General features: G+C 40.9%; 2 protein-coding genes across 2 annotated transcripts; both read right to left on the reverse strand.

The window, feature by feature from the left end:
- Positions 1–10,228: 10,228 nt before the first annotated feature.
- On the reverse strand, positions 10,229–12,559 carry LOC306869322 (beta-1,3-galactosyl-O-glycosyl-glycoprotein beta-1,6-N-acetylglucosaminyltransferase 4-like). The gene is made up of 2 exons (XM_079416028.1): positions 12,114–12,559; positions 10,229–12,007 (listed from the first exon to the last, which is right to left on the reverse strand). Exon 2 carries the CDS (start codon positions 12,004–12,006, stop codon positions 10,723–10,725), a length of 1,284 nt encoding a protein of 427 aa, XP_079272154.1. The 5' UTR covers position 12,007; positions 12,114–12,559; the 3' UTR covers positions 10,229–10,722.
- Positions 12,560–24,310: 11,751 nt separating this feature from the next.
- Positions 24,311–25,600, reverse strand: LOC306870368 (beta-1,3-galactosyl-O-glycosyl-glycoprotein beta-1,6-N-acetylglucosaminyltransferase 4-like; the record flags this gene model as incomplete). Its single annotated transcript, XM_079417601.1, has 1 exon — positions 24,311–25,600. One exon carries the CDS (start codon positions 25,598–25,600, stop codon positions 24,311–24,313), a length of 1,290 nt encoding a protein of 429 aa, XP_079273727.1.
- Positions 25,601–26,025: the final 425 nt, after the last annotated feature.

Here is a 26,025-nt window from a genome sequence, read left to right on the forward strand (position 1 = left end):
CTCTTTTCTCGGTGTGGAGTTAGACTCTGTGAGTATGACGGCACGCCTCACGGACGAGCGTGCCCAATCAGTGCTGAGCTGCCTGAGTTCCTTCAGAGGCAGGACAGTGGTTCCGCTGAAACAGTTTCAGCAGCTCCTGGGGCATATGGCATCCGTAGCCGCAGTCACGCCGCTCGGGTTGCTTCATATGAGACCACTTCAGCACTGGTTACACTCACGGGTCCCGAGATGGGCATGGCGCCGCGGGACACGTCGTGTGACCATCACACAATCGTGTCGCCGCTCTTTCAGCCCCTGGTCGGACCTTGCCTTCCTACGGGCCGGGGTGCCCTTAGGACAAGTGTCCCGGCATGTTGTTGTCACAACAGATGCCTCCAGCATGGGCTGGGGCGCTACATGCAACGGGCAGGCAGCCTCGGGGCTCTGAACGGGGCCTCGACTGCTTTGGTACATCAACTGCCTAGAGCTGTTGGCAGTGCATCTGGCCTTAAAGCAGTTCCGGCCACTGCTCCTAGGCCAGCACGTGTTAGTCCGCACAGACAACACTGCGGCTGTCTCGTACATCAACCGGCAGGGAGGTCTACGATCACGCCGCATGTCACAGCTCGCCCGCCATCTCCTCCTCTGGAGTCAGTCACAGCTCAAATCGCTGCGCGCCGTCCACATTCCGGGGGAGCTCAATCGTGCAGCCGACGCGCTCTCACGACAGCTCACGTTCCCCGGAGAATGGCGACTCCATCCCGAGACGATCCGGCTGATTTGGAGTCGATTCAGGGAAGCTCAGGTAGACCTGTTTGCTTCCCGCGAGTCCTCCCACTGCCAGCTGTATTCTCCCTGGCCGAGCCCCCCCTCGGCACGGATGCACTGGCACACAGCTGACCTCGGGCTCTGCGCAAGTATGCGTTTCCCCCAGTGAGCCTGATCGCACAGACACTGTGCAAGGTCAGGGAGGACGAGGAGCAGGTCTTGTTGGTTGCGCCATATTGGCCCACCCGGACCTGGTTTCCGGAACTCACCCTCCTCGCGACAGCCCCTCCCTGGCGCATCCCTCTGAGGAAGGACCTTCTTTCTCAGGGGCTCGGCACCATATGGCACCCGCGTCCAGATCTGTGGAACCTCCATGTGTGGCTCCTGGATGGGACGCGGCAGACTTGAGTGGCCTGCCACAGGCTGAAGTGGAGTCTGTTCGCGGACTGGTGTTCTTCTCGTCGGGAGGACCCCCGAAGATGCACGATTGGAGTGGTGCTTTCTTTCCTGCAAGAGAGGTTGGAGCGCAGGCTGTCGCCCTCCACCTTGAAAGTGTACGTGGCTCCTATTGCGGCCCATCACGATGCAGTGGACGGCCGGTCCCTGGGGAAGCACGATCTCATCGTGAGGTTCCTGAGGGGTGCCAGAAGGTTAAATCCTCCTAGGCCACCCCTGATGCCCTCCTGGGATCTCTCTATTGTCCTGACTAGACTTCAGAGGGGTCCCTTTGAGCCGCTGGACTCAGTCGAGCTGAAATTCCTGTCGGCTAAGACAGCGCTCCTGACCACGCTCACTTCCATCAAGAGGGTCGGGGACCTTCAAGCATTTTCGGTAAGCGAAGAGTGCCTTGTGTTTGGGCCGGCCTACTCTCACGTTGTCCTGAGACCCCGGCCTGGATACGTGCCTAAGGTTCCCACCACGCCTTTCCGCGATCAGGTGGTGAACCTGCAAGCACTGCCCTCGGAGGAGGCAGACCCAGCCTTGGCGTTGCTGTGTCCCGTAAGAGCGCTGCGCATATACGTGGACCGCACCCGGAGCTTCAGAAGCTCTGAGCAGCTCTTTGTCTGCCTCGGAGGTCAGCAGAAAGGGAAGGCTGTCTCCAAGCACAGGTTGGCCCACTGGATAGTGGATGCCATCGCCTTGACGTACCAATCCCAAGGCGAGCCGTGCCCCCTCGGGGTGAGGGCTCACTCCACACGGAGTGTTGCCTCCTCCTATGCGCTGGTGCACGGCGCCTCTTTGCCAGACATCTGTAGAGCTGTGGGCTGGGCGACACCGAACACCTTCGCGAGATTTTACAGTCTCCGCGTTGAGCCAGTCTCTTCCCGTGTGTTGGGTAACAGGTAAGTGGCGGGAAGAGTTGGCCGGTGTCACGCTTGCTGCGCCATTCCCCCTTACCCGGGGATACGAGCGCCTATTCTCTCCTCCAGTTAGTTCCCCGGACGGCGAACCCTGGCGGAGTTCCTCCAGCACCCCCGGCAGTCAGGCTGGGCGGAGCAGTCTGACGCCAGGCCCAGTACCGGTGTTAGCTTGCCCGGGTCTCCGGTCAGCCCCTGTACTCGGCTAGGTGCCCGTGTGGCCTGATTCCCTTCGGGCGATCCCACACGTGTATTCATCCACGGTACGGTTTCCCTTACGGTAAACCCGTGTCTTCCCTTTGACAGAGCTCTGTCAGACCCCGCTGGCAGCCCTCCTCCCTTCTCCTAGGTAGGATCTGCCCCGGGGTCCAGGCGTATGTAGCACTGCCCCAGGCTTGGGCCAGTCCATACCAGTGTCTCCACACGTTACCTCCCTTCGGGCAGGGTGTGGCCTCCGTAGCGCCCTTCTCCGGAAGGCTCGCTTCCCCGTCGTTACTGCCGGGCAGAGGTGGGTAGTAACGAGTTACATTTACTTCGTTACATTTACTTGAGTAAATTGTTTGAGTAACTAATACTTTTAGAGTATATTTAAAATTGGGTACTTTTACTCTTACTCAAGTACATTTTTAGTGAAAAAACGGTACTTTTACTTCGTTACTGTGGGCGACGCTCCTCTCGTTACTTTATCTTAATGCAATACGTAATAATAAAGACAAAAATGCTTCAGTTTATTCCAAACGCGCCATCTACCTTTCTCTGGGCAACGAGCGATGTCCGTTCGCGAATGATTCATTCTTTTGAGTCAATTCTGTTTAAAGGCTTTATCAAACCAGTTGGCAAACCAGTGAATCGGTTCGCGAATCAGTTTGAATGATTCGTTCAGTTCCCTGCCGCACGCGCTGAGTCTCTGAAGCGGTTCTCTCTCAGATAACAGAGAGTTTAAGAACATCAAGAGCGCTGAAGACATGACTTTGGATCTACAGTCAGTTGAAAGCAAATCTGCAAATGCTATGGTTTGCTAGCTATGAAGATCTTCATTGGATGAACACCGCGTGTGCTGTCGGTTCCACAGGTATAGATTCGTTTACAACTTACACGAACCACTATGACATTACCATTTTTTTTGTAAATGTACCTTATACATTAAATACAATCCAGAATTAACTCATTAAATAAGCTGTCACAGAGTATGAAATGAACACCCGCCAAACCCGCGTTAATTCCAGGAGGAATGCCTTTGCTTAGACACAATTAATATTGATATTTTCACAATATTTACGCTTGCAGAAATTAAAGCTACATTTGTTTACATTTTGCGGAACAGACGGAAGAGGATCCGTCATATGCATTTATTTCGTTATGTTCAGATGTTCTGTAGCGGTCTTGTGAGGAGAGTTCTTCTCTGTGTCAGAGGTTATATACATATATAAATAATATATAATTAATAATTCATTAATAACAATTAATATACTTTAAAATATAGTTTAATTCAGTGATGCAAATCTGAATCTTTATCAGCTGTTACTCCAGTTTTCAGAGTCATATGATCCTTCAGCAATCATTCTAATATATTGATTTATTATCAGTGTTGTTGAAAAAAACAGCATATGCTAGTTTGGTATGTTTTGAAGCTGTGATGCTGGTTTATGCTGGTCTTTTGCTGGTTTATGCTGGTCCTTAGCTGGTCATGTGCTGGTCAGACCATTTTAGGACCAGCTTAAACCAGCCCAAACCAGCATCCCATGCTTCAAAACATACAGCATATGCAGTTTTTTTCAACAGGGTTTTGCTGCTTTTTTTGGAACCTGTGACATTTTGTTCACAATTCTTTTATGAATAGAAAGCTGAAAAAAACAGCATTGATTATAAATCAAGATATTGGAATGATTTCTGAAGGATTATGTCACACTGAAGACTGGCTTAAAGGCTGATAAAAATTCATTTGAATCACTGAAATAAATTACATTAAAAAAACATATTTTGAACGGCAGTTGTGTGTGTGTGTGTGTGTGTGTGTGTGTGTGTGTATATAAATTTTATCTAAATATCTATACATCTAAATAAAAATAGACTATATTCAGTATATGATCCAAAGTAACTAGTAACTAACTACTTGAGTAGTTTTTTTATCCGATACTTTTTTACTCTTACTCAAGTAACTATTCAGACTATTACTTTTACTTTTACTTGAGTAAATATTTCTAGAAGTACTTTTACTTTTACTTGAGTACAGTTTTTGGCTACTCTACCCACCTCTGCTGCCGGGCTGTAACAACAAACAGGAAAGACTTGAAGCAGTCTTTCATAGAAGGTCGAAATCCCTTCCGATTTCTGGGGAAAGGAACAGCGGCTTGGCTATCTCCAACAGCAATGTACTCAGTGGTCCCTGCGGGCGCCAAGGTTAGCGAATTTGCGCTGGGGCGACGGGAAGGTTGCGACCTTCGCATCGCATTTGTCTGTCACGTGCTAGCTTGTCAACATCTGTATGCCACAAGGTCGTGACGGGGTTCAGCGCTTTCCATAGACCCCTAATGTCGTCACGACATAACTCGTAGTGACCGACAGATAGGGAACGTCTCGGTTACGTACGTAACCCTCGTTCCCTGATGGAGGGAACGGAGACGTTATGTCCCCATGCCACAATCTTGAACCATCGCTGGTTGCCAGGGACACGTTCTCGGCTCCTCAGCGGAAAACCTGATGAGTGGATGCACCTGTCGCCCTTTTATACCCGTATGCACGGGGAGTGGCTCAGGTATGCAAAATCCACTAGCCAAATTTCATTGGCGTTTTCTCTTATCAGAGGCAGTCGGGGCTCTCAAGTAAATCCCCTAATGTCGTCACGACATAACGTCTCCGTTCCCTCCATCAGGGAACGAGGGTTACGTACGTAACCGAGACGTTTGTAATTATGTAGATGTAATAGGCAGCTGTTACACATATGTAACAGACCGAGTCTGTTGCAGCTACTTGTACACTTAAGTACATTTATTTATTTATTTTTTTAAGTAGCTTATGCCTGTGTAATATTATGTAGTTGTAATGTAATTAAAAATGTATTACATATATTTTAGCTGTACTTTAGTATTTTAGAGTACTGGTGGGTTAAATCAAACTAAGGTGCAGCTGGATGTGGTGTACAGTATAGATACACATGAAGTACACTCTTGATACACTATTTAAGTGCCTTATGTCTGTGTACTTACATTTATAATTACGTTGTATAAAGTCTGCAACACATATGTAACAATCTTTTGGTTTCATAAGTAGCTGTGTAACAGACTCGATCTGTTACATATGTGTAACAGTAGCTGCCTATTACATCTACATAATTACAAACTGTAAGTACAGACTGTTCCATAACTTAGTTACATGGTAAGTACACTTTGTTTCATGTACGTATAATGGCTAGTACTAAGTAGTACTTGGTAATTACTCTGTATTATGGACACCTTAAAATAAAGTGTTACCCAAAATACAAGTAATTGTAATCAGTTACAGTTACTAAGAAAAAATGTGTAATTAAATTACAGTTACTTATGATAATGATTACAAAGAGGGTTACATCTAATTTTTTAACACACAATCCCACATACATATTTAATTCAGTTATTTCAGAAATTGTAGTGACTGCTCTAAAATATGAAACACCAATGTTTCAGAAGTTTATAACATGCTTATCCGATAACTTTTACATTTCCTATAGGGTTTATGTATATGCTTTGTTTTTGTTTATGTTATGTTTTGTTTAAGGCATTGTTAGATTCCAGTGTTTCCTATTATAGCTATGCAAAGATTTGATTTCAAAAACAGTTCATAGCTATTAAAATATTTTTTGTTATGATTTTAAATCTGTATTTAACCTCAGAATGATTAATTAAAGTAAGTCTGATTTTGTGGTGGCTGTGCTTCAAAGGGGACATCGGATGCACATTTTCCAAAAGGTGGTCTGATTCTTTAGGTTTTTTTTTAAATGGCCTCAGTGGTCGTGTAAAACAACACCCTTTTTACCTTGTGTGTGTGTGTGTGTGTGTGTTTGTTCACTGCTCACTGCTGTGTGTGGGCACTTGAATGTGTTAAATGGGTTAAATGCAGAGCACAAATTCCGAGTATGGGTCACTTGGCCACACGGCACAGTGACGCCCGGCCAAGTATAGTGACCCATATTCGGAATTTGTGCTCTACTTTTAACCCATCCAAGTGCACAAACACAGCAGTGAACACACACACACACACACACACCGTAAACACATACCCGGAGCAGTCGGCAGCCATATTTGCTGTGGCGGGGTTTGGTGCCATATTTGAACAGTTGGGGGTTTGGTGCCTTGCTCAAGGGTCTCACCTCAATCATGGTATTGAAGGTGGAGGAGAGTGCTGGTATTCACTCCAAAATCAAAATGGCTTGATAATTGAGACTGTTTAGGTTTTTGGGGATTAAAAAAAAAAGTGACTGTTAAGACACATTTATATGCAAATCAAGATATTTTGCATCCAATGTGTCCTTTAAAATTAAAATATAATCTTAATTTAAGTGATGAAGGATTTTGAAGTCTGAAAGTTATCAGTGTTGAGTACTACTGTAAGGTTAACCCTGCCAGGTTTACATGTTTGAAAATTATTAACAGTTGAGAACATTAGAAATTTAGAAAAGTAATCAAAAAGTAATCAAATGTAATCAGTTACATTACTTTAATAAAGTAATTATTACATTTCCAAAGTAACCTTCCCAACACTGGACATGAGAGATATTATGTTAGTTAGACTGACTACTTTCTGGACATATCCTACACAAGACAGGATCCGCATTCCATACAGGAATGACTTGCATAAACAAATCTTTGAACAATACTGGTAACACTTGAATTTCCAGATTTCCAGATGATTCACACGCTCCCAGATGTCACCAAATGAAGACGTCATTGACTGCATATGTAGCATACTGCGTATGAATACGCACTCAAGCTTACTTAATTAATTCTATTTATGTTTAACATAAAAATGTTTGAACAATACTGGTAACGCTTGAATTTTAAGTCACAGATGAAAATTAAGTTCCAAACTTAGGTTCGGGAGGAGCCTAATCATTCAGTCCTGTCAATAATCGCTGAGCGGATATTAAAGCAGCAGTCATTGTGCCTGTCACGAATCCTGGCCGCTCACCACCAGAGGTCACTCGCTCTCTGCATGGACTCTTGCACTACACTATACTACTGGCACTTCACCTCAGACTGCATTTCCCATCATCCATTGCACGGACGACACACACACAGCTGATTACAATAATCATGCTCACAGCTGAGAACTATCTCACAATCACACACTCTTTATAAGCCTTGGACTTTCTCTCTGTGATCGCCGAGTATTGTTTAGCGTATATCCTAGCGATAGCTACTCTACGGAGCCATCTCAGTTATGATAGCCTTGCCTTGTGTGTTTTCTAGTGTTTCGATTCTTGCCCGTGTTTCCTGGATTAACCCTTTGCCTTGCCCTTCAGGCTCTGTTTGCCCCTCGTTTGGATCATTGCTCGTGTACCTGTATTATCTCTCTGCCTTGCCCTGTTGGATATTGTTCGCCGATCGTCGACCCACGCTTGCCCTAGGATCTCTCTTGTGTCTTGCCCATACCATATCTGTTTGCCGTTGTTTGACCCTGCCTGTTTATTGACTATGCTTATAAATAAAAGCTTGCACATGGATCCGCACGCCTCACGTCTTGTTCGCCCCGTTACAGCGCCGTCCCAGCGACAATTCTTCTGGCATTCCTCCGCCACCCCTCTGCTTCATTTCCTTCCTTTTTCTTTCACACCGAACAATCAGGGCTCTGGTTCGAGCCTCCTTCGAGGAGAGCAAGCCAAGTTCGTTTACCATTATCTCGCAGGACTGAATGGGCAGGGCGAAGTCGTGAAACTCTCCCAGGGACTGACAAATGAAGACGTCATTACTGACTCACATGCATAGATACATTATAGGCCTAAGTTAGAACAATCAAAGGCGTCGATATTTACCCAAGCTTACTTAAGTAAATCTGTTACTGGGGATTAACATATTTTGACTTGCATAAAATGTTTGAACAACGCTGGTAACACTTGAATTTCCAGAGTCACTGTTAATACACTCCCAGCTTTGGCCTAATGAAGACGTCATTGACTCATAATGCATGTACAGTAGAGAGGTCAATATTGCCTAATGCATCAATATTTACTCAAGCTTAGTTTCAGACATTTTAATTCTGTCTAACATATTACTACATCAGCTTGAATATTACAACAAGGACCCGCTCAACATCTAGACGCTAGTCTGGTAGCGTATTTACAGGTAAAAACTGAGGACTGCAAAGAGGCATACTTGGATTTTGATGAGTCTGCTAATTTCTGCTTTTTTGCCATGTCCTTAGGGCACACAATCTTAGCCTGGAGGGCTGGTGAGTGCTGCGAACAAGAAAGAAGAATAAAAAGGCTCTTTGTTGCAGTTTGGTCGGTTCGCCTGGCTGACTCTGGGCACGATGCTGAGTGACGGGGCTTGTCTTGCTAGCTCTTGCGGTCAGCATGGCTCTGCTCATCTGTCATGGACCCCGGGATTAAGATGTACATTTTTCTGTACTCACATGATCCATGAACTGGTTAGCCATGAGCTAGTTAGGTTCAAACTGTTGATTGTAGAGCAGTAATATATATTAAGTAAATAAAACTTACACAGAGGGCTCTACGTGCATCAATGTGGAGTCTGAGACATAAGAAAAAATGAGAGGGCCAAAGAGGTTTTAATGGCAGGCGTCTACATTCCAGGCTGCGTTAACTTCCTCTGTCAACACTACGACAGAGCTGCATGTGCTGGTCAAACTGCATTTAGATTAAGAAAACTGAGTCCTGCTGGCTACCTCAGTGGTCAAACATGCTGTACAATTACATCTTTAGAGTGAAAACCTTTCAGAAAAGTCGGTCCAAGATCTCTGTTTCCAGCCCTCTGGTAACGAACAGACACAGACTGGCACAGGGCAAACTCAGGACATTGGCACTACCTACTTAGCTTAAAATAAAAATTAACATTCAGAATCAAACTTTTTCATTCAGTTTCCAAAATAGTGAAATGTTTGTCTTCCACAAGCAAACTTGAAAAATGGCTGTTTTTAAAATGTCTCAGGGGACATATCAGTTATAAAAAGGTTGCTCGAGTGTACGCTCGAGTGTCTTGTTGCAGGGAAAGTTTAGGTGCTTTTGTTCAGCCATCGACTTGTTGAGCCAAGAAATGAAGGCTTTCTTATTGTTCTTGCATCTCCACTTTAAAGACTGCAATGAGTTTGCCCAACTTTATCTCAGTTGACAGACTATGGATTCAAAGTGAACATTTTAATACCATCTTACTGCAAACATTAGAATAATATTAATAAAAAGATAGCTTTAGGGTTAAAGTTAAATGAGGGCTTTGAAAGTAATGCAGATATCCAGTTTAATTTAGTGACTTAAGCAGTGCAAAGTAAACAAAGTAATTTCATAAGCCTACTTTAACTATAAATATTTAAAGATTATGTTGTATCACACAAACAAGAGTCTTATTTTAATACAAAGTCCAAGAGCATGAATTTAAGTGTGAAACTATTTGTACAACAGTTCAATAAGCAAGAAGTAAATATCAAGATACTTACTATTTTTAAATACAATATTTCCAGGTACTTTGCCTATTTCAGGCCACCAACCAAACCAGTTAAAAACTAACCGCAGTGTAATTAACTCGTATTAATCGCCTGTGTTGCATGCAATAGTGGCATTCCTGAATGAAACCGCATTTTTGAACAAATCCTCTGAGTGAATGTTTCAACAATTTGCTTCATTCCTGAATTAACCTTACTTGAACTTAAGAAAAGCCTGCAGAAAGAGCAACTAAAAACCCACTGACAGTCTGTCTGGAACTTGTATAAAGCTACAGCAATATAAATAGTATTTTATGTAATGTATAATTTAGCTTCTATCAACACCTATGGACAACCACTCAGTCAATGAAATTTGAAGACCGTCACAAACTATTGTTTAATATTTAAATCACTGACAAACAGCAAATATATTGTGACTTTTGAGCAAGCAGTTGTGACTGTTTCACTGTTATAATAAGAGAAGGAAAAAAACTCAAGTACTACAGCTTTATTTGAAACAGTCAATATTGAATGTACAAAAGAGATTGTTGGTTATTATATAAATCATTTTAAAGTGACACAGCATAACCCTGGCATCGATACAGGCATTGTTTTAAGATGACTATTTAAAACAACAAATTTAAAACTATCATTTCAGCTGACACTCACAGCTGAAGTCCTAAGAAAGTTCCCACACAGACTGATTCAGTAAAAAATAGAATGAAAAAGACTCATCTCACAGGATTGGTTTAAATAAATTTAAATATATTTCATAGCTTAAGCACCTATGAATACATCTTTGGTCAAGTTATAAAGCAGAAGCGAAAAGGCAAACTCTTTAACATACGGACCTAGCATACAGTGGACGGCAACATGTTGAAATTTAAATGGCTTGGAAATACAGCCATATAACCTTTCAGTTAGCTGGTGCTTTGAACGAACATATATATTTACACCAAAACACGGCCCAAAAAGAAAGGCCTTCTTTTTAAGACACTTTTTTCAGGCATTGTTGATGCTGCTTCTCCTCAAGTTTCTCTTCAAGACATTTAATAATGACAGGGTCAACTTTGGGATCAAACTTGTTTGCAAACCAGTGGCCGTCCTCCAGAAGCCACCGGAGCTCCGCTGCACCATAGATGCAGACACTGCGTCTGTGTGTGCCGGTGCACTGTGGATACAAACGGCCTTCAAGATAGTTCCATTTAACCAAACGTGTCCAACTCTTCTGGTCGGTCACATCAGGCTCAGATCTCCCGATCTCTCCAGGAACTCCAGGCACTCTGGCCATTGTTGCCCAAAAGTGCTCATCGGGAGAATATGTGTCAGCTGTCCACTGCAGAAAATCCTTTGCCAGTTGATTGCTCATAATATATGACACGAAATCACGTGTCAGAACAAAGTAAGCACTCCCAACAAACATCTCAATGTCATGTGGTGGTGGGTCTTTAGCAATGTCTGTCTTAACTGGCATTTTATGATATTCAGATGACACGTCTTTCAGTTCATACCGAAACTGAAATCGCTTTTTTTTCATTTCGCTGGGCCTGCTTGATTCGAGCATGTTTGCACCATTCAGTTTCTTGAGTTCAGCTACCAGCTCATAATTGGATTTGAGTGGAAAGTCTTGGCCACACAAATTGATAACATACTTCCATTTGACCTCTGAACCTAGAAGGTCTGAAAGGCAATTGAGATCTGCATTAAGTCTGGTAATATGTGCATACTGAACGGACTCAATTTTAGAGGCTATTAAGACATTTGGAAAACATTTTTCCAAGTTCTTCATTGCTGCAATAAATTTTTTTGAGGACTTTTGGTCATAATGAATGCAGTAAATATTGTGAGGTGTGTAGATGGCTCGAAGAATCCTTTCCACCATAGCGCTGTTCTTGTGCACCACTAAAGAGTATGCAATTGGAAAGCTGCATTCCTCATCTGTTACAATGATCTCATTGTAACCCCTTTGTTCGATGAAGTTTTTGCAATCTGCAGTGAAAGAAACAATACTCCCATCATTGACTTCCACAATGCTTTTGCGTCTTAACTCTAATGACTTGCCAATTTCCACCGGTTCCAGTTCATAAATGGCTGTGCAGTTAATGCCATTCAGAGGCTGAGCTCTGAGTGGTATAGCTCCATAGGGCTCTATGTAAATACTGTTGTCCATTGAAATCTTGATGCACACCAGCTTCAGCACAACAAACAATGACACAAGAAACACATAGAACTTGCATCTTAACCAGTGTAAGACAGCACATCTTCTTTTCATTCTGTTGGCAAAGTAAAACGTGTGTTATAAATAAGGCTGACATAATCACTCAAATCCTCTGACAAAACTATTCAGCCAGGAAATATAACTCAAGCAGACTTGCTTACCTTGCACGCTGCCCGTCTTTTGTTTTGTGTCACTACCATCAAATGTATCTCAACATTATGTCTTTGCGACAGATGAAGAATAACAGACCTTCGGTTCCGAAAGGAAGTAATTAGCTAATATTGCTGAAGTTGCCGCACAGTTTGAAGACCGGAGAGCCACGGAGATTAAACAAAGATGTGCGCACAGTACTAGAAAAACTCCGAAACGCCGAACGCCGAAACCCAAGAAAACACTTTGGTTATATGTTCGAAACTCTATTCAAATAATGTATGAACAACGTAGTATAGAATTAAGAAAAGAGTAACTGGACAACTGATTTGAGCTCTCTGTAACAAACATGCGATGGAGATACTAATTAATGTCTTGCCTATCTCTAAATAATCTACCGAGTTCAAGATACTTCTTGTAAGATTGCGTGGAGTCGTCCCGTCAGCCCGCTCAAGATGGGGAAGTAGACTGATGACTTCACTTTGTGGAGTCTGACTCAAGAGCAGCTGTATGAGGCGTGAACGCCCACTCTACCCGAGCTTTGAATTAAAACCTCGTTAACTTTGTTTCTATCGTTTCCTAGCATCACAAGCGAGTGTTCAAACACACAAACTCATCCAGAAACGCGCTGATAACGGCTGGGATCCATACGGTTATTACTTAGGCTAGGTAAAATAAATCAATGGAACGAGTCATGTGTTGACTTGCACTTTAATATCAAGTGTAGTCAATAGTTGTACAAAAACGTTTCAAATATAGGCTATTCGTACTTTCAAACCAACAATGAGAATATAACACGCTTCCACATTAAAGCTTTTTAACACTGAAACAGTTTTCATTGATGCTCTAACAGGCACTTTTAAGCTACATGAGCAATTTTATTAAGTTTCAAAGGTCCACTCCTCACTCTGGGAGCAGAAATCCCAGTATCTGTTCATCACATGGCTTGGAAAAAACTCCTCATCGCTGACCAAGCGAATTGATCTGATGTTCATAAAAACGCCATTTTTGGACGGCTCTATTGAACAAAATGAATACATGAATGAATTATTAAACAAAATAGTATTAACTAGATACAAAATTATTTCAAGTTTAGAAAATGTCTACCGTGCAACATAACTTCCATTTGTTCTTTTCAGTACAAAGGACACCTTGCATGCTTTCATTGTAAGCAGATTTCAACACAACAGAAAGCATGCCACAGATCCTGCTGATAGTGGTTTTTGTAACATTAGTTTACCTTCTGTTTAAGTGTCATGCATATCTGCTTTTACAAGAGATTGGGATTTATGAAACTGAAAATCTGATCTTAAGTCCTTATAAAATTTGTCATACCATTATGGAACTAGGAGTAGTAAGGTTCATCCTATATCTAGTTATTAAGTTGACAAACCTTTTGTAGCAGGTTTTGATGGACTGTTGTTGAATGTGCAGGAATGGGGATGTACTGATCCCAGAGGTGTTTTCTCCGTATTTAAACAACTTGACTTGGATTGATATAAGACCTGCCAGGATAAGAATGTAAAATAAAAAAAATAAAGTGGTTTCAAGGTCACTACTAAACCCATAAAAGTACTGAACTTACATGTCAGTATTTTTGTCTGATTACTTTACAGTTTTAGCCATGCATCAGAATTAACAGCAGATATCATCTTAACATTCCACATAGTTGTCTTGTACCTTTTTAAAGGCAAAATCAGAGGTGACAGGACCTGAGGACTGACTCTTCAGGACTGATTCAAAACATTGTTCTGGAAGGAGGAAGACTCTGCCACTGGCATCACTGATAGATCCATTTTCCAAAAGAGAGGCCTCGTAGCTACATCCCTAAATTTTAATAGAGCTTTAAAAACCTTATGAAAAACAGCAAGCTAACTTGTCTTGATCAGCATCTGACAAATGATTTATAAATTACCTTAAGTGTCTTTTCTAAATTATCATCCTCATGTTGAATGTTTCCATCTCTAATACGGCAGTTGAATTTGCTATTGCCACTAAAATCGATCCTTGTTCCTGCTGATTGAAAACACTGATCTGTTGAGAATATCCGTAAATAAATAAACTCAATAAACATACATTAAACATATCCATGAACACATACACACGCACACACACACTTTTTGTGTTGTACTAAAGAAAGAAAGTCAGTTTTGGAATGAGTAAATGATGAGAGAATTTTTTCCTGTTTTTCAAGGTCTTCCATGCAGATGTTTTTTTGTTTTTTTTTTAACCTGGTGGCATGTGCTCTGCAGCCAAAAGCTGAGATCCCTGTTTGTAAGTGTCAGTTGTCCGGGCAGGTTTACGAAAAGGTCCTTTAAATGTCAAAAGCAGCTCTTTGATGCTTTCATGTACTGCGAGGTCTACTGCACTCCGTCCCAGGATATTCTTGTCATGAGGGCTGGAGCCAAACTGAAGGAGAAGCCTCACAATCTATGCATACAACATCAAGATCAGAACTTTAACTGCTTTTGAAAGTGCATTTACATTTAAGTACAGAGTGTTAGTGTGAATGAGCTGGTGAAATGCTGGGAATCAGATTGAAACCTATAGAAATATTACTCTGCTCTTACACTTGTTTTCCATTCAAATTGAAATAATAGAGCATTAGCTGCAATTACATAATTCTGGCTATAACACAAGTAGTCTGGCATCAAAATAATATAATGCATGAGTTGCTTGAGCTACGTTTATGGTATTTTTTGTCCTTTTTGGAGATTGACAGCCTCTGAGTGCAATGACATGTAGTTGAGTAAATAATTATTTAAATTAACATTTTTAGGGTTAATGGCCCTTTTACAAGTACACTAACAAGTGAGGGAATCTGGCATTTAAAATTGGGACAGATCATAACAGAAATACAGAGGCAACCTCATATGAGCCCGATTCAACAGCATCATGCAGCGGGTTACATCCATTTAGCCCTCTGCTGGTGACATCGGCCCCTGCTTCCAAGAGCTGCTCTGCCACATCTACAAAACCTCTGGAACAGGCCTCATGAAGGGCGGTCCATCCTGTCCACCCAAGACATCATGAAAACATTAAATAGATCAAAGGAAATAATGTACATATACCAGGGCAGGGATTTCCCCACCTGCGTGATCTGATACATTAACATTGCTTCCAGCTTCTATCAAGAATTTGGCCCTTTGCAGGTCTCCTCTGATGCACGCCCGGTGAAGCTGAGTCTCGCCTACACTATTTCTCTTGTGTAGATTTTTCGGAGTAATTTTCAAAAGTTTCTTTGATCCTGTTGAGAAAGGACAATATATAAATTAACATATTCTAAATAGTGATGATAATATTTATGATTGACCCCAAGGAATCACCTGTATTCAATTCATCTGCGACATTTCGTCCTTGTCTAAGCGCCCTTTTCTTCTGTTTCGATTTCTTTTTCAGAGTTTTCTTTTTCTGAGTGTTTAGGAGCCTTTTGGTTTCCAGAGCTATTTGTGGACCATGTTTTAAATGTGCTGTTTCTTCATTGTTATCCAGTGAAGGTTGTGTCCACAAATTTTCAAGTGAAAACGGCCTTAAAAGACTCCCTGAAACCACTGTGTCAGGTGTACCCTCTGTGTTCTCTGCTTCCTTTTCACTATGCTTTTCTTCAGAACCAAAGAGTCCATGCTGAATGTCAGCAGCATTAGACCATTTCACAACAGTGCAGTCAGAATCAGCTGAATCTTGAACTATATGATTCTTGACAACAATACAATCAGCCATATGAGAATTTTCAAGCTGTTCAACATCTACTCGGGCACAGAAAAAAGTGGGTGAAACAGGACATGTACTGGCATGGTTTTTGAGAATGTCACTCACTGGCTCATTAACTACCCCCCTGCAAGAAGAATGTGGTTCTGCTTCAGGTCCACCAATGAGATCTGTCGCATTTAAAATCAATGTGTCACATTCCAGCTTTTCACATTCCATGCCCTCATCTTCAGTGTAGCTCTTACTAATTTTTGTCTGATTAGTGCTCAGTGCTGTCTCTATTATCTCTACCACCTCCTGCTGGTTTTGAATGGTGATCATGTCTGTTTCTTCATCCTGATTTAGAGGCTTCTTTAGGGACAGTGTTTAGGAGATTGCAATTCTTGAATGCTGATTTGTGTTGAGTCATTATGTGGTGTATTTATACAGGTTTCTGAACAGCCAGTGATACTATCCACATGGAGAGACTCAGTGGCAGGTCTGGTTGATGGCAAAGTTCCCTGCAGTTGTTGAAGATCACACTACAATGACTGGGCCATAAGTGGGTCTTCTGATGTTTTAGTATCTGGCAGTTGTTTGTTGGCTGTGTCTAATTCTTCTAATGGTTCATCTTTTTCTGAATCCTCTGGACTGCAGGTTAACAGCACACAGTTTCAGAGGTAACCTTTTGGTAAACATCAAGAGCTGACAGTTGTTCTTTTCTTGCATCTTCATTCTGTTGAAGTGAGGGGCCATCTACTTCTTTTTTACTCTCAGAATCAACAAAGACATGGTTCGTATCAAAGTTGAGCAAGTATTCCAAAAACTCTTTTTCATTTTGAATGTCACGCTTTGTTCTTTTGAGCCTTTTCTTAGCCATAGCAGAGTCATTATCATCCCTAATTACAGCCCCATAATTGTGTTCACAGCTCTCCAATATCCTCTTTCTTGCTGAGGGAACTTTATATGAATCTTCACTTGTGCTGTGAATTGACTCTCCCTTATCAGGCATCTGAAATAATCGGTGAAATAAAAATGCATAAAAATGTTTGGATTACAATGCACATGACAGACATTATTTGGTGTAAAGGAAGCCACTCACAGCATAGCTATGGTCATGGAAAGAATGTGAGTTTGTCTTCTCAGCTACTGAACTGCCATCATTCATCAGAGTTTCACCAGCCTCCCCTAAGAATAATAAATACAAACAAATAAAGATAGAATAAAAACTACAGGAAAATTTTTTTTGTCACCCTCAAGGTTGTATTTGGTTTACAGAGAAAATCATTTTCATGAGACAAATGTTTAAATCTAATTTCTTTATTCTGGAAACTCAAAGGAACAACCACATTGTGTCATGCATTAAAACCTTAAAAAGGCAAATTAGTAGATTCACTATTATGAAATTTAATTTAAATATAACACTGCTTACTTCACATAACCAAACAAATGTAATTAATTTCAAGTTTAAATTGTGGCAAAACTACAATATTTTGAACATAAACCAGATGTATACATTTCATCGTATATTTTGTATTTGTATCAGATAGTATGCAGCTCAAATAATGGAAAAGAAAATAGAAAAAAAAAGAGTACCAAGTTACATAAAATAACCCGAAATTTAAGTGTCAGACTTCAACTGAATGAACTTATCAGATATTTGACAATCCGCTGAAACATCCCTATTGCTCTAGGAACCAGAGATATCTTGAGTAGCACACAGAGTCCAATGTTCTGGTGATGATGAATAATCTTCGATATAATCCACTGTAACATCACTGTCTAGGCAGCTTGAGGTGTCTGATCCCTCACTCTCCTGATCTTGAACCAGTGAGGGACCCTGGCTACAGAAGTCCTGCTCTTGGTTCCTCACAGGCCACAGTACATTGGTGCTAGTCTGAGGTGATGGTTCCACTGGGAAATGAGGACACACAACACCCCAATTCACACTGAGCCCAACATTAGACGTGCTTTCTAATAAAAGCCAAACTGCTAAAAAATCATCAACTTTATATTAAAAAGATTGTTAATGATGTGGCAAAGTGCAATTACTGTAAGAAACAGAATAATATAGTCTGCATGTGCAGCATGCTTCACAATGAATATGCTGTTATTAATTTGTTTTGTTTTCTCATATACATGGACCAAGCACATAAGGGACTAATTTTAGCAAATAAAGTTGTGGGCAAAACATGACTCAATTTGATAACTGTATTACTTGCTAATGTGCCATTTTAACACTTCCTACTGAATATAAGAGATGCTGTGGTGAATATTGTCACTTGATAAAAGCTACTTTCGTTTTGATAGAAATTATTGTGGATTTAGCTACCAATCAAAATAATCTTTTATTTCAAAATAAACTTTTAAAATAAGATGTGATTTTTCATTATATGAGATGTTATTGCAACCAAAAAATTTCATTAGCCTTCCCATTCAAAATAATTAGCGTTACTCCATGAGGATGAATTTTACACTTAACACCCTCTAAAGAACTTTATATTTTATATCTTAAAAGCAATATTTGTTCTAATTTAAGCTGGCTAACTTGCTAACCTGACCATATCTTTGATCAATACGACATCAATTGAATTTTAACGAATGTGTATTTCACTGTTGGGTAAATGTGTGTTCATTACAGTGACTATGAGACTGTCGATGGGTGCACGTTTACTGTTATTAAATACTGCATGAGCCATATCTAGTTCCCACAACACTTGACTAATGTAGAGGAGAACCTTGGAGAGAGGCCTGGATGGAAGGATCACAGCTTAGTTGTCCACTGCTTGGACCAGGAATGGGTTCATTCTGGCTTACTTTGATGGAGTTCTGGTTGTTTCTTTGGCTCATACTTGGATTAACTGCAGAATCAGTGGTGCTGGGTGTATTTTTATCTATTTCCAAATACAGCGAAACAAACCAGTTTTTACTATTTATACTTAATGTTTTGTATTCTAAGAGATAAGATACATATATATGAGCACATATAAACATACACATGTTGGATAAAATAACGTGAACACCCATTTTTATAGGGTTATTTTCGTTGTCTATTTTCTCTAGTTTGCGGATCAGTGTTGTATAAGATGTGTTCAGCAGTGGTTAGTACAAATGCTCCGGGAAATGGCTCTGTCAGACTTCCAAAAAAGGACAAATCATGAGAGCCCATATAACAGGAGCATCTGTTACCTTAACAGCCAAATTGTTTTTAAGTACAACATTCTTTATGATTATGACTGTGTACACAACGCATAGAAAGACTTCATCAGCGAAAAAGACTAGCAGCCAAAAACTAAAAGTTTTATAGTGAATATTTTTGGTGAGAAGATTAGAAGATTCCCTCTTCCAACATCTGGAAGAGCAATTGGCAGGATGTTCCGATAGGCAACATTCAACTGGAGACTAAGTTTGGAAGCTGTATTCAAGGCAAACAGTGGTAAAACACCTAATTATGAAATATTGCCTATTTCCCAGGTGTTCACATTATTGTGTCCAAATCCTATATATTAAATTTGGGTCCCACTTTATATTAAGCGGCCTTAAGTACTATGTACTTACATCATAAAATAAGTACAATATACTTATTGTGGTCATATTGTATTGCAACACACTTTTGCTGCTATTGATGTGGGATACAGGTAAGGTTAGGGACAGGTTTGGTGGTATGTGTAGGTTTAAGGGTGGGTTAAGGTGTAAGGGATGGGTCAACAGTGTAATTATAAATGTAATTACAGAAATTAATTAAAGCTGTAACTACATGCAGGTATTGTTAGATACAAGTACAATGTAAAAACATGTACGTACACAATAAGTGCATTGTACCAAATTATTAATTTAAATGTAAGTACATAGTAGTTAAGGCCACTTAATATAAAGTGGGACCTAAATTTGTTTTGTGTATGTCAAGAAGTTTAGACCTGGATCACTTTTAGTCTTTTGCAGAGATTTCTCCACAAGTATGTTCATAGATCTCTCTGTGGTCATGTCCATAGGAGTCATCCCTCTGTCCCTCTTTAAAAATGGATCAGCACCATACTTCAGAAGTAGATCTATAATCTGTAACCATAAGTATTCAACATAATATTTTTATGATTTATAATTCAACATATTTTTTATGCACATATTTTAATAATAATAATTAGTGTTCATTGAAGATATATCTGAGTATCACTATATGCAATTTACACACCTTGTAATAATGACAGTGAATGGCATCATGTAAAGGTGTAATTCCATTATCTCCTCTGCAGTTTACTTCGGCTCCAGCTTCAAGTAAACTCTGTCATGTCATACTTGTTTCTCTGCACTTCCTCATGGAGTGGAGTCCAACCTGAAAGTGAACAGACCTTTAAGTTCAGAAGTGTTGATCCACAATGCCATTAGAGGGACATGTGTGCTGACTTCAACCATCGGTCTATAATTAGGGTGCCATATGAGGCTTGTGGGATGATTTGAATAAAAGTGTGAAATATGCAGTGTCCTCTAATAAAATGCATTGGTGGTAATGAAAAATTAGATTTTTTATGATATAGCTAAATGCAGCTTTGTCAAATATCAAAGCTAAATGCAGCTTTGTCTCTCCAAAATGATTCCGTCTTTGGATGGACTTGAGTGGGAGGACTTTCCCCGATTTTCGTTCTGTAATGCCTTGGCCACTGAAACCTAACAAACAGAGTTTGTGTTACCTAAGTGTACCTCATAAAGGTGCACATCTGCTTTTATCAAGAAAGTTTCATTTCTAGCATGGATTCATCATTCTGTACAAAATTAACAAGAACACATGCTGTAATGTTATCTGTCTACACTGCACTAATCTTAATTTGTGTGGTCAGGTTTGAGCACTTGCCTGGACTAATGTAAGGCTTAGTGGTTAATGTTGGTTTATCATGTGTAGGCAAAGGTGTTTTGTACTCTTTGGTGTTTGGACTCTCCTTCCTTTTAGAAGGCAGTGACCTGAATGTAAAATGAATTGGTATGTCACCCAGGTAATTCCTGCCTACTCTTTTATGAATCTGAAGGATTCGGACATACTTATTCGTTCACCTACTGCATTCCCCCTACTATATAGTAAAGAAGTAGGCGGTTTCAGACGCAGCCTCAGACTCCTAGAAATGTTTAAGCTAAATTAGGAGCTCTGTAAAAGGATTCTTAGAATCTTTAGGAATACGGGCCCAGGAGTCTGAACTGCTTATTGAATCTCCAAAACCATGAAACAGGGTGGTGTTAACATTTGAAGAGCTACTGTATGTATCTGGTTGAGGCACTAAAGGCTTTTGTGGATCTTATGGAACTTGTTTAAAGTTAAAAGGATTATTTTCCAGACTGTGCACAACTGGATTACCTTCACTGTGTTCCCTTTCTGAAGAACTTTCATCCTCAATAATACGAGCTTGAACACTGATAAACATAGAGCAAAACAAATTATTATTATTATCTTATTTTACACTTGGAAGGCACATTTGTTTCATGTCCAAAAAAAAACACGGTCTATTTTGAACCACGGTGCCATGGGTTTCCTTGTAATAATATAAAAGAGAATTCAACACATACATAATACACCTAGAAATGCTTAAGCTTAGATTTGATTAGGACCTCATCATGTGCGATCTAATGCAATCTACCGGTTTTGTTACAGATGTCTTTCTGTTCTGTCCTGTACGATATTGCAGGTCAATCTGAGGTGAAATCTCTCTCAAAGAAAGAGACTAGTTAAGCTACTACTGTAACTGTACAGTGAATGGTAGTACAATTAGTGGTGCTCACCAAGATCGATTCAACCGGCCTTGAACCGATTCTAAAGATAAAAAAAAAAAACTTAAGTGGGCCAAAAGTGAAAAATGCATTACTCAAGATATGCCCGCGAACGAGCTTAGTTTGACTACAGCAGCTCATGATCATACCTTCACTAATTAGGACAAGACGAGAGACGACAGTGGGGGTGGAGAACTGATGTTCTGTCAACATGAAGCGTTCGACGGGGGGTTGATACTCGCGGCATCGAATGGATAAGCTTAGCTGGCAGTCGGCCGGAGAAGCAAGGTTGCTCGACCGGGAGGCTCTCGCCGGCATTCGACGAGAGATCAATACTCGCGGCGTTGGATGGGTAAGCCTCACCGAACGCAAGACGGAAAGGTAAAGTTGTGTGGTCGGGAGGCTCTCGCCAACGTCCGACTGGAGGTCAATACTCACGGGGTCGGACGGGTAAGCCTCGCCGACCATGGGATGGAAAAGGTTGGGGTTGTCAGGCCGGGAGGTGTCTGTGGGAGGGGTCAGGAAGCAAGATCGTCTTCACTGCAGTGCTCTTCCGGGGGGGGTTGTTTCCAGCATGACCTTGTCCGAGGCAGTTCTGGTTGTTTAGGGAAGCCGAAAGAAGATAAGGTTGCAGTTGTTTGGTCTTGGTGCGAGCAGCTGCATACCAATTTCACATCTACTCTCTTTGTCCATTCTGGTCTCCAAATCCATCAATTTTTCTCAGCACAGCCGTGAGCTTCTCCGTGATAGAATCCATATTGCGGTTGATAGTTTCAGTCTCAGTGCTGACCGCTCTGCCCACTGCTTCAATCATGACGGGCAGCCTTGTGAGGCTTTGGACAGCTGTTCCCGTCTTCTGAATTCTCTGATAACCCAGGGCAAAGCCAAATCCAAGCAGAAAACCCGTTATCATGGTTCCGAATAGGTAGATGTCTTCAATGTCCTCCACGGAAAGAGCCGCCAGACACACGACCCGCTATCTCTCCCATGCGTCCATCGTGTAGCCAGTAGCGAACGTCCCATCCGGACAATTGGGCTCCCCCGAACCCAGGGCTCTTGTAGAGAATATGGTGTCAATTGCGTTGAGAGACCAGTTGATCAAATCCATGATTTTTCGGTTTGGAGAGCAGTGCAGAAAGAGTCTCTCAGTGTTAGACAATAGACAAGACGAGAGAGCAAGCAAGGAAGATAAGGGGAGGAGAGGAGAGAAAAAGTGTCCGCCTTCGCTGAGAGCCAAACGAGAAAAAATTATTGTCTTCCACAAGCAAACTTTAAAAATGGCTGTTTTTAAAATGTCTCAGGGGACATATCAGTTATAAAAAGGTTGCTCGAGTGTACGCTCGAGTGTCTTGTTGCAGGGAAAGTTTAGGTGCTTTTGTTCAGCCATCGACTTGTTGAGCCAAGAAATGAAGGCTTTCTTATTGTTCTTGCATCTCCACTTTAAAGACTGCAATGAGTTTGCCCAACTTTATCTCAGTTGACAGACTGTGGATTCAACAAAGTGAACATTTTAATACAATCCCACTGCAAACATTAGAATAATATTAATAAAAAGATAGCTTTAGGGATAAAGTTAAATGAGGGCTTTGAAAGTAATGCAGATATCCAGTTTAATTTAGTGACTTAAGCAGTGCAAAATAAAGTAATTTCATAAGCCTACTTTAACTATAAATATTTAAAGATTGTTGTATCACACAAACAAGAGTCTTATTTTAATACAAAGTCCAAGAGCATGCATTTAAGTGTGAAACTATTTGTACAACAGTTCAATAAGCAATAAATAAATATCAAGATACTTACTATTTTTAAATACAATATTTCCAGGTACTTTGCCTATTTCAGGCCACCAACCAAACCAGTTAAAAACTAACCGCAGTGTAATTAACTCGTATTAATCGCCTGTGTTGCATGCAATAGTGGCATTCCTGAATGAAACCGCATTTTTGAACAAACCCTGAGTGAATGTTTCAACAATTTGCTTCATTCCTGAATTAACCTTACTTGAACTTAAGAAAAGCCTGCAGAAAGAGCAACTAAAAACCCACTGACAGTCTGTCTGGAACTTGTATAAAGCTACAGCAATATAAATAGTATTTTATGTAATGTATAATTTAGCTTCTATCAACACCTATGGACAACCACTCAGTCAATGAAATTTGAAGACCGTCACAAACTATTGTTTAATACTTAAATCACTGACAAACAGCAAATATATTGTGACTTTTGAGCAAGCAGTTGTGACTGTTTCACTGTTATAATAAGAGAAGGAAAAAACTCAAGTACTACAGCTTTATTTGAAACAGTCAATATTGAATGTACAAAAGAGATTGTTGGTTATTATATAAATCATTTTAAAATGACACAGCATAACCCTGGCATCCATACAGGCATTGTTTTAAGATGACTATTTAAAACAACAAATTTAAAACTATAATTTCAGCTGACACTCACAGCTGAAGTCCTAAGAAAGTTCCCACACAGACTGATTCAGTAAAAAATAGAATGAAAAAGACGCATCTCACAGGATTGGTTTAAATAAATTTAAATATATTTCATAGCTTAAGCACCTATGAATACATCTTTGGTCAAGTTATAAAGCAGAAGCGAAAAGGCAAACTCTTTAACATACGGACCTAGCATACAGTGGACGGCAACATGTTGAAATTTAAATGGCTTGGAAATACAGCCATATAACCTTTCAGTTAGCTGGTGCTTTGAGCGAACATGTATATTTACACCAAAACACGGCCCAAAAAGAAAGGCCTTCTTTTTAAGACACTTTTTTCAGGCATTGTTGATGCTGCTTCTCCTCAAGTTTCTCTTCAAGACATTTAATAATGACAGGGTCAACTTTGGGATCAAACTTGTTTGCAAACCAGTGGCCGTCCTCCAGAAGCCACCGGAGCTCCGCTGCACCATAGATGCAGACACTGCGTCTGTGTGTGCCGGTGCACTGTGGATACAAACGGCCTTCAAGATAGTTCCATTTAACCAAACGTGTCCTACTCTTCTGGTCGGTCACATCAGGCTCAGATCTCCCGATCTCTCCAGGAACTCCAGGCACTCTGGCCATTGTTGCCCAAAAGTGCTCATCAGGAGAATATGTGTCAGCTGTCCACTGCAGAAAATCCTTTGCCAGTTGATTGCTCATAATATATGACACGAAATCACATGTCAGGAGAAAGTAAGCACTCCCAACAAACATCTCAATGTCATGTGGTGGTGGGTCTTTAGCAATGTCTGTCTTAACTGGCATTTTATGATATTCAGATGACACGTCTTTCAGTTCATACCGAAACTGAAATCGCTTTTTTTTCCTTACGCTGGGCCTGCTTGATTCGAGCATGTTTGCACCATTCAGTTTCTTGAGTTCAGCTACCAGCTCATAATTGGATTTGAGTGGAAAGTCTTGGCCACACAAATTGATAACATACTTCCATTTGACCTCTGAACTTAGAAGGTCTGAAAGGCAATTGAGATCTGCATTAAGTCTGGTAATATGTGCATACTGAACGGACTCAATTTTAGAGGCTATGAAGACATTTGGAAAACATTTTTCCAAGTTCTTCATTGCTGCAATAAATTTTTTTGAGGACTTTTGGTCATAATGAATGCAGTAAATATTGTGAGGTGTGTAGATGGCTCGAAGAATCCTTTCCACCATAGCGCTGTTCTTGTGCACCACTAAAGAGTATGCAATTGGAAAGCTGCATTCCTCATCTGTTACAATGACCTCATTATAACCCCTTTGTTCGATGAAGTTTTTGCAATCTGCAGTGAAAGAAACCATACTCCCATCATTGACTTCCACAATGCTTTTGCGTCTTAACTCTAATGACTTGCCAATTTCCACCGGTTCCAGTTCATAAATGGCTGTGCAGTTAATGCCATTCAGAGGCTGAGCTCTGAGTGATCTATGTATAGCTCCATAGGGGTCTATGTAAATACTGTTGTCCATTGAAATCTTGATGCACACCAGCTTCAGCACAACAAACAATGACACAAGAAACACATAGAACTTGCATCTTAACCAGTGTAAGACAGCACATCTTCTTTTCATTCTGTTGGCAAAGTAAAACGTGTGTTATAAATAAGGCTGACATAATCACTCAAATCCTCTGACAAAACTATTCAGCCAGGAAATATAACTCAAGCAGACTTGCTTACCTTGCACGCTGCCCGTCTTTTGTTTTGTGTCACTGCCATCAAATGTATCTCAACATTACAATATATGATGTTTTATTAACAAGGTTCGGGAGGAGCACGGTCAGATAATCAGTCTGGCCCAGGTGCAGCTCGTCAGCTAATCACCTTAACAAGCACATCAGGTGTATATATACAGCCAACTCACCTCTGTTCTAAGACAGTTTTCTAGCACTTGGTTTTGCTCCTTTGCTATCATATCACATACGCATCTTTTTCTGGACAACGACAAAACCTGGACTGGGAATTTTTCATATCCTCCGTCGCAATCTGCAAGCTCTA

The sequence above is a fragment of the Barbus barbus genome (assembly GCF_936440315.1).
Source record: "Barbus barbus genome assembly, chromosome: 5".
NCBI classification, from domain to species: domain Eukaryota; kingdom Metazoa; phylum Chordata; class Actinopteri; order Cypriniformes; family Cyprinidae; genus Barbus; species Barbus barbus.